This window comes from Staurois parvus, unplaced genomic scaffold (assembly GCF_062004578.1).
Source record: "Staurois parvus isolate SC_StPar_1 unplaced genomic scaffold, SC_StPar_1.0 ptg000081l, whole genome shotgun sequence".
NCBI lineage: Eukaryota > Metazoa > Chordata > Amphibia > Anura > Ranidae > Staurois > Staurois parvus.
Window position 1 is genome coordinate 13,246,906 of NW_028317877.1, and position 12,090 is coordinate 13,258,995.

Sequence of the window (12,090 nt, forward strand, 5' to 3'; positions counted from 1 at the left end):
GAAAACAAACACAGGAAATCCAGGGTACCTGCAAATAGTGTGTGCTGTGGTGAACTAGCAAATGGCACTGCCACAACAAAAGTCCAAAAAAAATTACATCACCAGCACATCATATCCCAAAATGCAGGCAGAACATTTAATCATCATCTGTGATGTTTTGAGACCACCAGGGACACCATTATCAGGAAGCAGGTCTCTGCTGCCAATATATCCCAGACCAATTAGCTGAGCTCTGTTCTTCAGCATTTGGTTCACAGCAAACTAATTCAGGTATTACTGTTTAGAGTGAAACTAAACCACTAAATAAATGGCCTCCTGTCCCACCATCTTAACAACTTCGGCATATGCACATACACTATGTTGCCAAAAGTATTGGGACGCCTGCCTTTACATGCACATGAACTTTAATGGCCTCCCAAGCTTAGGTTGTACGGTTCAATATTGAGTTGGTCCACCCTTTAGAGTTAGAACAGCTTCAACTCTTCTGGGAAGGCTGTCCACAAGATTTAGGAGTGTGTCTATGGGAATGTATGATCATTCTATAGATAGTTAATTAGATACTGTTTAAATTGCCCCTAGTATGTGTATGTATGAATGTAAGTTAGGAACCTTAGATTGTACGCCTCTTGAGGGTTAGGGACTGATGTGAATGTACAATATATGTATATGTAAAGTGCTGCGTAAATTGACGGTGCTATATAAGTACCTGCAAGAAAATAACAATTCTTACAGAAGTGCATTTGTGACATCAGGCACTAATGTCAGACGAAAAGGCCTGTCTCGAAGTCTCCACTCTAATTCATTCCAAAGGTGTTCTATTGGGTTACAGACAGGACTCTGTGCAGGCCAGTCAAGCCAGCCCACCCCAAACTTGCTCATCCATGTCATTACAGACCTTGTGCACTGGTGCACAGTCATGTTGGAACAGGAAGAGGCCATCCCCAAACTGTTTCCACAAAGTTGGAAGTATGAAATTGTCCAAAATGTCTTGGTACCTGACACCTTAAGAGTTCCCTTCACTGGAACTAAGGGGCCAAACCCAACCCCTGAAAAACAACCCCACACCATATTCCCCCTCCACCAAACTTTACACTTGACACAATGCAGTCAGGCAAGTACCATTCTCCTGGCAACCGCCAAACACAGACATGTCCATCAGATTGCCAGACATTGATTGCCATGATTCATCACTCGAGAAAATATGTCCAGTGGCGGCGTGCTTTACACCACTGCATCCTACGCTTTGGTTTGCACTTGGTGATGTAAGGCTTGGATGCAGCAGCTTAGCCATGGAAACCCATTCCATGAAGCTCTCTATGCACGGATGTTGTGCTAATTTGAAGGCCACATGAAATTTGGACCTCTTTAGCTATTGAGTCTGCAGACAGTTTGTAACTTCTGCGCTTCAGAATGCACGGACCCTGCTCTGTCATTTTATGTGGCTGTTGTTCCCAGTTGCTTCCACTTTGTGAGAATACCACGAACAGTTGTACGTGCAATATTTAGTAGCAAGAAAATTTCACAGATGGACTTATTGCACAGGTGACAACCTATCACAGTACCACACTTGAATTCACTGAGCTCCTGAGAGCCACCCATTCTTTCACAAATGTTTGTAGAAGCAGTCTGCATGTCTAGGTACTTGATCTTATACACCTGTGGCCATGGAGGTGATTGGAACACCTGAATCCAATGATTTGGAGGGGTGTCCCAATACTTTTGGCAATATAGTGTATGTACCTCCGGTGTCTTCCAGGTATCTAGGACTTGGCGTGTCAAGATTTCTGCACATACAAAGAAATTCTTCCAGCTTCTGGCATATTTCCACTATACCACCAGGAAGCATTTGTGCACACTACAGCAAATCCATCGCACACGGTTGCTGCTTAGTAACACACTGGGATGGATTTACTAAAGGCAAGTAGATTGTACACCTTGCAAGTGCAGTTGCACTAATTCCCAGAGCTTATTAAACGTGGCAAAGTTTTACTTCGTAAAGAAAACCCAATCAGGTGCAAGGAAAAAAAAAAAATCTTTGCTTGCACCTGATTGGATAATGAAAATCAGCAGAGCTTTACCAAATTCACTTAGCGTTGGGGAAAATGAGTGCAACTGCACTTGCAAAGTGCACAAATCTAGTTGTCTTTAGTATATCCATCCCACGGCCTCCTTGGATAACTGTGATGTAGTTATCCCAGGAGGCAGCAGGGCCCAGCCTAGGCCAGAAACCCAGAAGTGATACTTTGCAGTGAAATAGAAATCAAAAAGGCAACAAATAGTATAAAAATGTTTAGCTTTTTCAATAGGGGGCAGGAGGGATAAAAAAAAAAAGTTTGTTAGAATGAGTTTACTTCTGCTTTAAGGCGCCTTTCAGCAAGGGGGCAGTAAAAGTAAACAGTTACATTTATGTGCATAAATAGGCATTTTAAATGCATTTATGTGATTTGCATTGCATAAAAATGCAGAAATGCAGCACAAGGCACCAGATTTTTAGAGTGAACAGGGCACAAAGCAAACAAATTGTTTTTTGTGTGCCTTTGTAGAGACCTGCCTTACAGTCAACCATAGTCTGTATGGTCCAGTTGAATTCACTGCATTGTCTACTTCCAATCTTATTATGCATTTGAAGGGAACATGGCTGGAGTGTGAATTCCTCCTTTACTAAATGAGCTTCCATGCATGAATCAAAGCTTCTGCCTAATGTCTGTGGTTTTTTTCTGCTCTTCTGATGCAAGTGTAATGAGGAATTGCTCCTTTGAGCGAGAACATCTTGAAGGACATTTACAACCTCAGACTGGCCACATGTCATCAGTTACGTAACCTCATCATGAAACAGTTCTAAACGCTTTTTTGTTCTCAGCTGAAAGTAGAATTTTTCACTAATCAGCGTGATGATGAAGTGAGTACAGATTACAGTCATATAATTATATCATATTCATGTTATCTCACATTGCCAAACTCCATTTGTATTTATGGCAGATAATACTTGGAGGGGTCTCCTGGTAATTAAGTCTCTATGTGACGGTCAGACTTTGACTCGCTAGTTGCCAGGAATGAATACTTATAAACTGGATCCAATAAAACAATTCTTTTTCAAATTTTGCATTCCTATACTATACCTATTTTCTATTATAATTAGGACAATAAAAATTTATATCTACCCAAAACATGTTTTTTAAAGGTTCAAATCAAGTTGGGAAGGTTTAGAACCTTTGTCCAATTTACACTGCTGTCTGTGTCTCCATGGATGGGTTTAACCTTTCCTATTTGTCTTGGTGACCACTGTCACCATATAACAAAAATTGATGGGAATTATGAGGGTTTTAACCAATCCATATTCTATTCATAATTAAAAAAGGGTGGCTTATTATTATACTTTTTAAAATTCATAAATTAAAAAAAAAACTCTTGGCAACTCATTTTTTTTGTAATATTTCTTTTGCACAGATTATTTTTATTACATGGTATACTCAGTTTTCTAATTAGGAAACCCATCAAAATGTGCAAACCAAATTCCAGCACTTTCTACCAATATATTCTTAATGGGGGGGGGGCATGTCCCTTCTCTGAATCAAGAAGCGTAGGGGTGTGTATGTGTTGTGTGCAATCTCCTGCTATTCAGACAGCCTTCAAAAAAGCTGATGGTTTGCCTCAAGCTAACAATTTAAAAAATAATAAAATATAACATACTCCAGCAAAAAAACAGATCCCACTAGTCACACTATATAGTACAGATGGACAAATCCCCCTGACTGGAATACTGTATTCTGACAGCCAGTGACAGCTGTTAGAATACCTAAATCAGTGACTGCATCTAAGAGGATGCAGCTGCTGTTTGGCTGATAATTTTCCTCCTGGCTCCTATCAATTTTTCAACTGAAGTAAGTCTAGCAGGAGCAGACCATCAGGGCCACCAACTAAGTGAATTTTTGCCTGTCTAGGGCAGCTTTACACTTTAAGGGAGACTATGAGGTGTGTTACGAATGAAACAAAGAACGGTGTCAAGTTCTTTAGGGAGAACAGTGAAAGACCCTCCCAGCAAAGGATCCTAGGCAGGCAAGGCACCCAAGGTCCATTTTCCTTGCACTTATGACCCACCATACTAGGTAGAAGTAGATGTGATTTCCCACAAAGGTATTCACAAACTGATGCTTGAGCATCCATACAACTGTGGAGCTGATTAATATGCAGAGGAGATTGCAGGAAGGCAATAGGGCCCACATGCGCACCAGATAAATGGCGAGAATATGTGCAGTAATTCCACAGGGAGAGAATTGCACACAAGCAGCAGGGCCTAAGAGCCCGCACAACTGCAGTAGGGACTGCTTGATTACTAGATTCCAATATAACACAGTTCCATTTTCTGCCATCAGGCATACGACCAATGTGACAGCTTGAGCCGGCCAGGCTTCCTGTACTCAGGGGAAAGTTCTATTCACCACAGCTCAAGTCCTTAGAAGGCAACACATTTAGGATCCAGGGAATGTGCTGCTCCCACTAGCCCTTGCTCCTCTGGTGGGAACACTCCCTAGCGAGTCTTTGAGAACAGGGTTTCACCAGACAGTTGCACCATGGCCACGGACCTGAAAAGCACTCTAAGGCTAATTCGCATGTTGCACACAGGTGCCTAGGCTTCTCAAAGAGTTCAGCTCACCCTGCGTTCCCTCTCCCAGAGCATGTCTCTGTGCTTACATCAGGAATTTGAAGGCTGAAGGCAACTGAGAAACTGCTGGGAGTGGGAAGCAGGGTGAGCTGAGCAGCTAGGATGACAACCTTGAAAATCTTCAATTCTTTTGATGTGATCTTTGAAGATGAATTGTTCTAAAACAGTGATGGCGAACCTATGGCACGCGTGCCAGAGCTGGCACGCAGAGCCATCTCAGTGGGCACGCCAGGAAGAAGAGGACAATGAACGCACACGGACCACGCACATTGACCAGCCATCCAGATCTCGTCCACACTGGACCCCCATCAAACTACATCTCCCACATGTCTCTGGGGTCTGGGTGGGTGTGGACGAGAAGAAACGGCTCCTATGCGGATCTGGCACCAGGGGTGATGTAGCCAGGGATGGGCGTGGAAAAGAGGAAGAGGCTCCCACACTGCTCCGGGGCCAGGGGCGACGTGTTCAGCGTGGATGGGAATGAGCTGCTGGGTTGGAAGCCACACCGACACTGCCAGAGGTGAGATTAACTGCTTGCCAACCATGCTATAGCCAAAAGATGGCTACAGCGTGGTTGTCTAGTTCTGGGAGGGTGTCCCAGAACGCGAACCCAGTGGCACACACCCTGCGCTGCCAGTGATCGCTGTGTCCTACGGATACAGATGATCACATGATAAGGTAAAAGGCCAATCACAGCAGGCTTTTACCACGTGATCAACTGTATCCAATGACACAGCTGATCACAATGTAAATACAGTTGCTGGTTATCGGCTGCACGCTGTCACGGATTGAAGAAAGTACTGCAGATAACCGGCAAATGTGACAGGGGAGATCTGCACTAATAGTCAGGGCACTGATTATCAGTGCCGTTCAGCAGTGCCCAGCAATGCCGCCCAGCAGTGCCCAGCAGTGTCATCCATCAGTGCCCAGAAGTGTCACCCGTCAGTGCCCAGCAGTGCCACCTGTCAGTGCTGCCCAGCAGTTCCACCTGTCAGTGCTGCCCAGCAGTGCCACCCATCAATAATGCCCAGCAGTGCCGCCAGTCAGTGCCGCCTGTCAGTGCCCCCAGTTGGTGCTGTCAGTGCCGCTTATCAGTGCCCATCATTGCTGCATATCAGTGCATCATCAGTGCCTCCTCATCAATGCCCACCAGTGCCGCCTCATCAGTGCTACCTATCTGTGCCACCTCATCAATGCCCATCAGTGCTGCCTATCAGTGCAGCCTCACCAACGCACATCAAAGAAGAAATATTACCGGTTTGCAATAGAATAATAGAAGCACAGAAAACCTTTTATGTTTTTAATTTTTTGCTCTTTTTTCATTTATAGTGCAAAAAATAAAACACCCAGTGGTGATTAAATACCACCAAAAAAAGCTCTATTTGTGTGAAAAAATTAGTGTTGCATGACCGCACAATTGTCATTGTCAAGTGCAACAGCACTGAAAGCTGAAAATTGGCCTGGGCAGGAAGGGGGTAGAAGTACCCGGTAGGCAAGTGGGTAATTGCAGTGTTGGCACTTTGAAATAAAAAAGTTGGTTTTGTGGTGCAGTTTTGGGCACTCGGGCTCAAAAAGGTTTGCCATCACTGTTCTAGAGTGTCTGCAGCTACAGAGGTTGGTGAATGTTTGTTTTTAAGCTCCTATACTGCTTGCTAAGAATATGGAAATAATTAAATATCCAAGGCATTTAAGGGCAATCAGTATAGCAAAATACTAAAGGAAGGGTAAAAAGACCAAACTATCTATACAAATTTGTGTCCTTTTAAAGAAGAATGTTATACATATACATATTACATATATATTCAGTTGTCTTTATCTCACATTATAGCAGAGTCCCAGTTACAACATTTCCTTTAAGTTTGGAAATATAAGAGGTAGAACTTTTGTTGTTTTTGCTGTCCTGTGCCCTGTTGGGGAAATATTCTCTCAGCTCCTGTCTTAGTCAAAATGTTACAAGTGACGCAGTTATGAGGGGAATTATTTCTAACAGGAATACAACAGCAACATTTTTTTGTTGGGCGAGGCCAGACCTTCAATTAGCTTTTTATTCCTGTCTTTGGTCCTGCTGGAAATTTCTGTTCACTTCCTCTTCCTATTACAATGTTGTTGCCAAGGCACAAAGCGAGTAAAAATCTGGCCAAAAGAAAAAACAGCAAAAATAACCTGACACAAATTCTAAATGTTCCCCCATTTTAAAATAAAAGGTTTTGCATGGAGCATTTCCTATAAGAGAGATTCCTAAAATATTTCAGTTTTTTTAAGCTGTCCCAATAATGTATATAGAAAACAAGATCTTCCTAACTGACAGCACGCTCACTTCTTACCATGTACCATGGAATGTAAACATTTTCCTTACTGGCACTGGAATAAATTGTAGGGACTGTAAAGGAACACAAACTACAGTGTGTTACATAGCCCATAATTTGTTCTATATCAGAGTGCTCCGCCATAGAGCCAAGCCTAGAACACATACGTTTCCACATGTGGTTTTGCTTTGTACAAATCTGCAGCGAAGGGAAAAGCTTATAAGCTTCCAAGCTTTACTTGGAAAATTGATGGGAAAATTGAACTGACGAAAATAGCAGGTGCCTAAATAAATCACCACTCTAGTTCAGAAGCTGTAACATTTTGTCTTTTAAGTCTTTAATGCCAGGGCCAAGAATTAAGATGTTAAAGACAAAGTAAAGTGTATATTCAGAAAGCATATGATGCAGTAATTACTGCAGCGATAGCCTATTCTTGCCATTTTCACATCTTTATATGATTGCTTGTTTCTCTTTTTTTTGATAGTATTGAAGTGGAACTGAACTCAAAAGGTCTCGTTCACATGGGACATAGAACAGCATACACCTATGTGAGGGCCTTGTTTAGCCGCACAGGTGTTTCGTGCATCCCTTTACTTGCAGTCCCATTGATGTCAACTGTGACTGACACAGTGCTGCTCCCAATTTGACATTTGTGTGGGTTCACGGCCCCCAACGCACACCTGTGCAGCCCCATGCAGGTAAGCATGGCCCTCACAAAGGCATATGCTGTCGTATGCCGTGTGTGAATGAGGCCAAAGTGAATATTTGTTATGTTATAGGGACCACCTAGAAATGTTAAATGTGCCCTAAAAACTTACCTATTGAAACTCCTATTGAAAAATAGAAGCGTATTTCCTTGTATGTGAGGGTGCCTAGGCACTCCTGTGTCTACAGCCTCATACCCAAATATCTGTAGTGAGATCTAAAGCACTGCTGCCTCTGACTTCTAGGCTCAGGAGATTTTGAGTGAGATTTGATGATTTCACAGCTATGCTGCTCTCTGCTTTGCTGGAGACTCTGACATGAGGAAGCAAAGCCCTGCCTACCTCCAAACATAGACACAGTGCGATACAAGGAATGGTAAGTCAGTAGCGGAAACAGATAATTTACAGAGGGTTCGCAAGCAATACTGGTGGCAAGTCATTTACCCTTCATTCTACTTTTTTTGTGCAGCTTCCAAATTTCAACTCCTCTATTAAAGATATTTTTATAATAAAGCCCAACTCCAGGAAACTTAAAAATGATTGCTTGTTTAGGAGTAGGGGACTAGTTAGAGAAGAGTTACTTACTGATCCTCCACTCCTTCATGCTGCTAGACTCGTTCCCACAGCATCTTCTCCCTATGCTCCACCAATGTAAAGTCCTGACATCATCAAGACCAATGCATGGCTCATAGCCCAGGGCCTGACAAATTAGCTTTGAATCTAGGAGCCAGCTAAAAAAATTAGTTGGCAGGTGGGGGGACAGCAGAACAAAAAAAGGGGCAGGGGGACAAGAGGGGGTCAGCAGGACAGGAGAGGGAAGTGTCTTGGGAGGGGGTCAGCGGAACAGTTGGGGGACAGGAGGGGGAAGTGTTACGGGAAGGGGGCAGCAGGACAGGTGGAAGGCAGCATCACAGGAAGAGGGCAGCAGGACAGGTAGGGGGGCAGTGTCACACACACCTTGGGAAGCACCAGTCCTCCCAGCTCTCAATTGTCCTGCAGCGGTTCCTCCAAATGGTGACAGTGGAGAGGATCTGATTCCAGGAGGGGTTGCTGAGCCTGTGTGCCATCTCTACCAGGATCTACGGCAGCAGCTGCCACAAATAGCGAGGGGTCCTCCACTAACACTTCCTGGCCTCAGCCACCCCGCGCAGCCTGGAGCACACTGCTGTTCCTGACTGAAACTTGCCAGACAGTGGGTCCCAACTGCTCCCTGCACACACCTGGGATCTGCCCTCCAATCCACTCTTCTCTGCATCCTGGCAGCTAGTCCGCTCTGACAGCAGCTCCACTTGGATGCACAAAGCAGTTGTGATTATATGTATGGTTTACTAACACATGTCAAAGTTGCAAAATTGTGCTTTGGCATTTACTTTTGTTTTATCCTTAGGTGCAAAGGGGTTAATAAGAATATTCACATAAAGCGGATCTGTTTTACATGTAAAATGATAATACAATATATTCATTCTAAAGATAATGCAGGAAACAATTTATAATCCGCCATGATATGAAACACATAGGCATGACATTTATTCAAACCATACATGGGTCACATCTTGACTGGTTCAGCAGGGATTGTCAGAGATTCAATCCATCTATGGGCAGGTTGGTTGTACTGAAGTCAATCCATCGATCAACTTCAGTACAACCAGCCTGTTGGATTTTTTGCATGTGATCACTGCCGGGAGGATCCCCCCAGAGGTGTAACAAGCTGGCAGTGCCTCTTCTCTGATGTGCTCCTGGATGCGGTCAAACTCCTTCCTCCTCCACGTTCAGGGTTAAAAGCCCTGCGGTGTACCTGAAGCTGCCGAAGGACTGCCAAGGTAAGAAAGCCTCGTCTTCCCCTAGCCTAGACCTTACAAACCTTTAACCCTTGCAGTGGGGAGGTGGGGGGACGCTGTTTTTTTTTCTTCGAGCCCAGGGTTAGCTTCTAAGTTTACTGGTCAGTTTTGAGCCTTGTGCAAAGTGAATATGATCTACCCAATACCATAGTGTACCTTTAGCTGACTACTATTCCTCTACCTATTCACGTTCAATAAAAATGAACAGTAGCTGACAGTGGTAAACACACAAGGTAGGCACAGACAGTGGTGGATTACAAGGACAGAATGGAGGCTGTCCTGGGACTGAGACTTTTTTGAGGGCTTATGAGGATGCTAAAAAAAAGTTAGATTTTTAGTACTGTTTGACAAGCCTTAAGACTGGCCATTACAACATACAAATCAGACTAGATGCATCCAGTTGGCTGGGTCTAAAATGTAATAAGGCAAGTCTCCAAAAAAAAGTGTAGAATACCTGTTATTCTTAGAGAACACCTGTTACAAAACCTGTTATACCTGATTAGTGCCTTACCATGCTGCTCCTGGCCAGGGTGAGATCTTTTCATGGGCCCTGAAGAAGGTGACACCTGCAGGACCTCTTTCATAGCAGGAGTGTAGACTGTGCATGGGCGGTCTTCACTTTCTGATTGACCTTTGTGAACAATCAGTCAGATGCAGGTGGGCGTATGGTCCGCACTCTGTTCATGAAATAGCCTGCTCAGGTTCCACATTCAACTTATAGGGTTCAAGGATTATTATACACAACAGGGGCTGGGTCACCTTTAGCCTGGATTGATCACCCCCAAACAAATGCCATCCATTACAATGGACTTAAGTCACCAGCACACAATGTGATTTGTCAATGCTTTTAGCTTTCAAGACTACTATGTCTGAATAAACCACTATTCTTTAACCCTATGTTATCAAAGACTCCGCTGTCTAGGTAGCCATATCCAGACAGTCTTGCAAGATACTACCAATCATGTGATAATTGCCATTTTAGCAAACCTACATGACAACAGTCAAACAGAAGCAGATATTGACCAAAATAATTAGGCAACATCCTGTTGTTCTCCAAGTAATTGCTGAGATATGCTCCAATGTCACTCGTCTCTGCAGGATGTTACCATAATGGTGTACGTGAAGGCTTTTTGATCGAATAGTTTTCTAAACAAAACTTTGCTCAATAAAAAGACCTCTCCCACTGAAAATACAATCTACCTGGCTGTCAAGCCAATCAAATTGCTTCAATCAATATATATCAGGCATTCTTTTTTGCTGCATACTTATTAGAGGTTAGAGGAACTTGTTGTGCCCCATTGCCCTTCCCTTTGTATTACCAGTCTTATGCTGCTAAAGTTTCCTTTCCCCTGTAGAGGGTATTGCTGAACCTCTACAATGTCCCACTTTGCATTATTCGGTGAAATAAATTAACCCAAATAAATAAATATTAAATCAAATGGCAAGCAAAAAATAACGAGAAGTAAAAATAAAAAAAAAAAGCAGAAAGTCCGTAGCACAGCTTAACAAACTTACCAGATCGTTTCATCACAGAGAGCCCGTGCTACTGAGCAGCTGCCTGTCTGTGCGAGACTTCTGTCCACCAGCTGCTCATTCACAAGAAGTAAAAACGGCAAGGTTTCCACTTACCTTAAAGAAGCTCTCCCCCGGCCAGCATACTTCCATTGTCATCCGGGCAGTCTTGTTCTGGATGGCTCCTCTGTTTCTCCAGTTCTTCTGAAAAGAAAGACATGTTAATGGTTAGTGTAGTCTGTAGGAAATTCCTCTGAAAGCCACAGAATCAGTCACAACACGCACCCTGCCAAGATCTTTTCCGTCAACAGTGCCCGGCTATTTCTTCCCTAGCTCAGCCCCTTCTAGCCCATTGCATGCCTGGTTCATAGGCTCGGAAAGGGGGCTGAGCACCCTCCTATAGAACTGAGTGGTCAGTGACTGGCGTGGGAAGACTGTTTACTTCTCCCTCTGCAGTTCCTCCAGAGAAGAAGAGAGAGCAATTGTTGTGTGCGAGTGTCCTTGTCACTTGATGGAGGGCACTGACAGCAATAGAGGAGTTAATTCACCCGGCACAGCTGGAATAACACCATTCCCCAGCACTCTGAGTGCAGACCTGCCAGGTGGATCTGCTACTGATTGAGAAGAAAGTCTTCCAGTTAACTATTAACTCTTAACATATGGACTTGAGAGGCCGCTAGAATGGGAAAACTTTCCCCTTTAAACCAAACATCAGTACTGCCTGAATGTAGGAACCTTTGATGTATTCTACAGAAAATTCTAGACATTATGTCTGCCGATGAGATCATACTCTACTGACACTGTCAATCCACCTTCCTGCTGCTGAGATTGGTGAAAGAACTACAAAAACAGATACAGAAGAGACAGTTCACCTGCTCTGGCCATAAGGCGTAAAATAGCTGCTGCAAAGGGCATCTGGTGGTTTGTTTTTTTTCAGTGCCTATGAACACAGCTGCATGTTATTTAATACGGCCATGCACACGTAGTAGATGTTTTTACGTGCAGTGTTCAGTGGCATACAAACAAAAAAAAAGATCCAAAATTTGCAATCAGGGCAAAAAGTATTG

The 12,090-nt window shown here is 43.6% G+C and overlaps 1 protein-coding gene across 3 annotated transcripts in view; it reads right to left on the reverse strand.

Annotated features, from left to right (window-relative positions):
- Positions 1–12,090, reverse strand: part of RIN2 (Ras and Rab interactor 2) — a 272,461-nt gene that overhangs the window by 172,340 nt on the left and 88,031 nt on the right. For 2 of the 3 annotated variants that reach the window (XM_089669794.1, XM_089669795.1), the window contains exons 1-2: positions 11,309–11,439; positions 11,141–11,227 (exon numbers count right to left, since the gene is read on the reverse strand). In XM_089669794.1, coding sequence (XP_089525920.1) covers positions 11,141–11,182 — 42 coding nt within the window. In that variant the 5' untranslated portion in view covers positions 11,183–11,227; positions 11,309–11,439. Of the gene's footprint in view, positions 1–11,140; positions 11,228–11,308; positions 11,440–12,090 lie in introns of those variants that run through there. The other variant, XM_089669793.1, reaches the window with a different exon arrangement.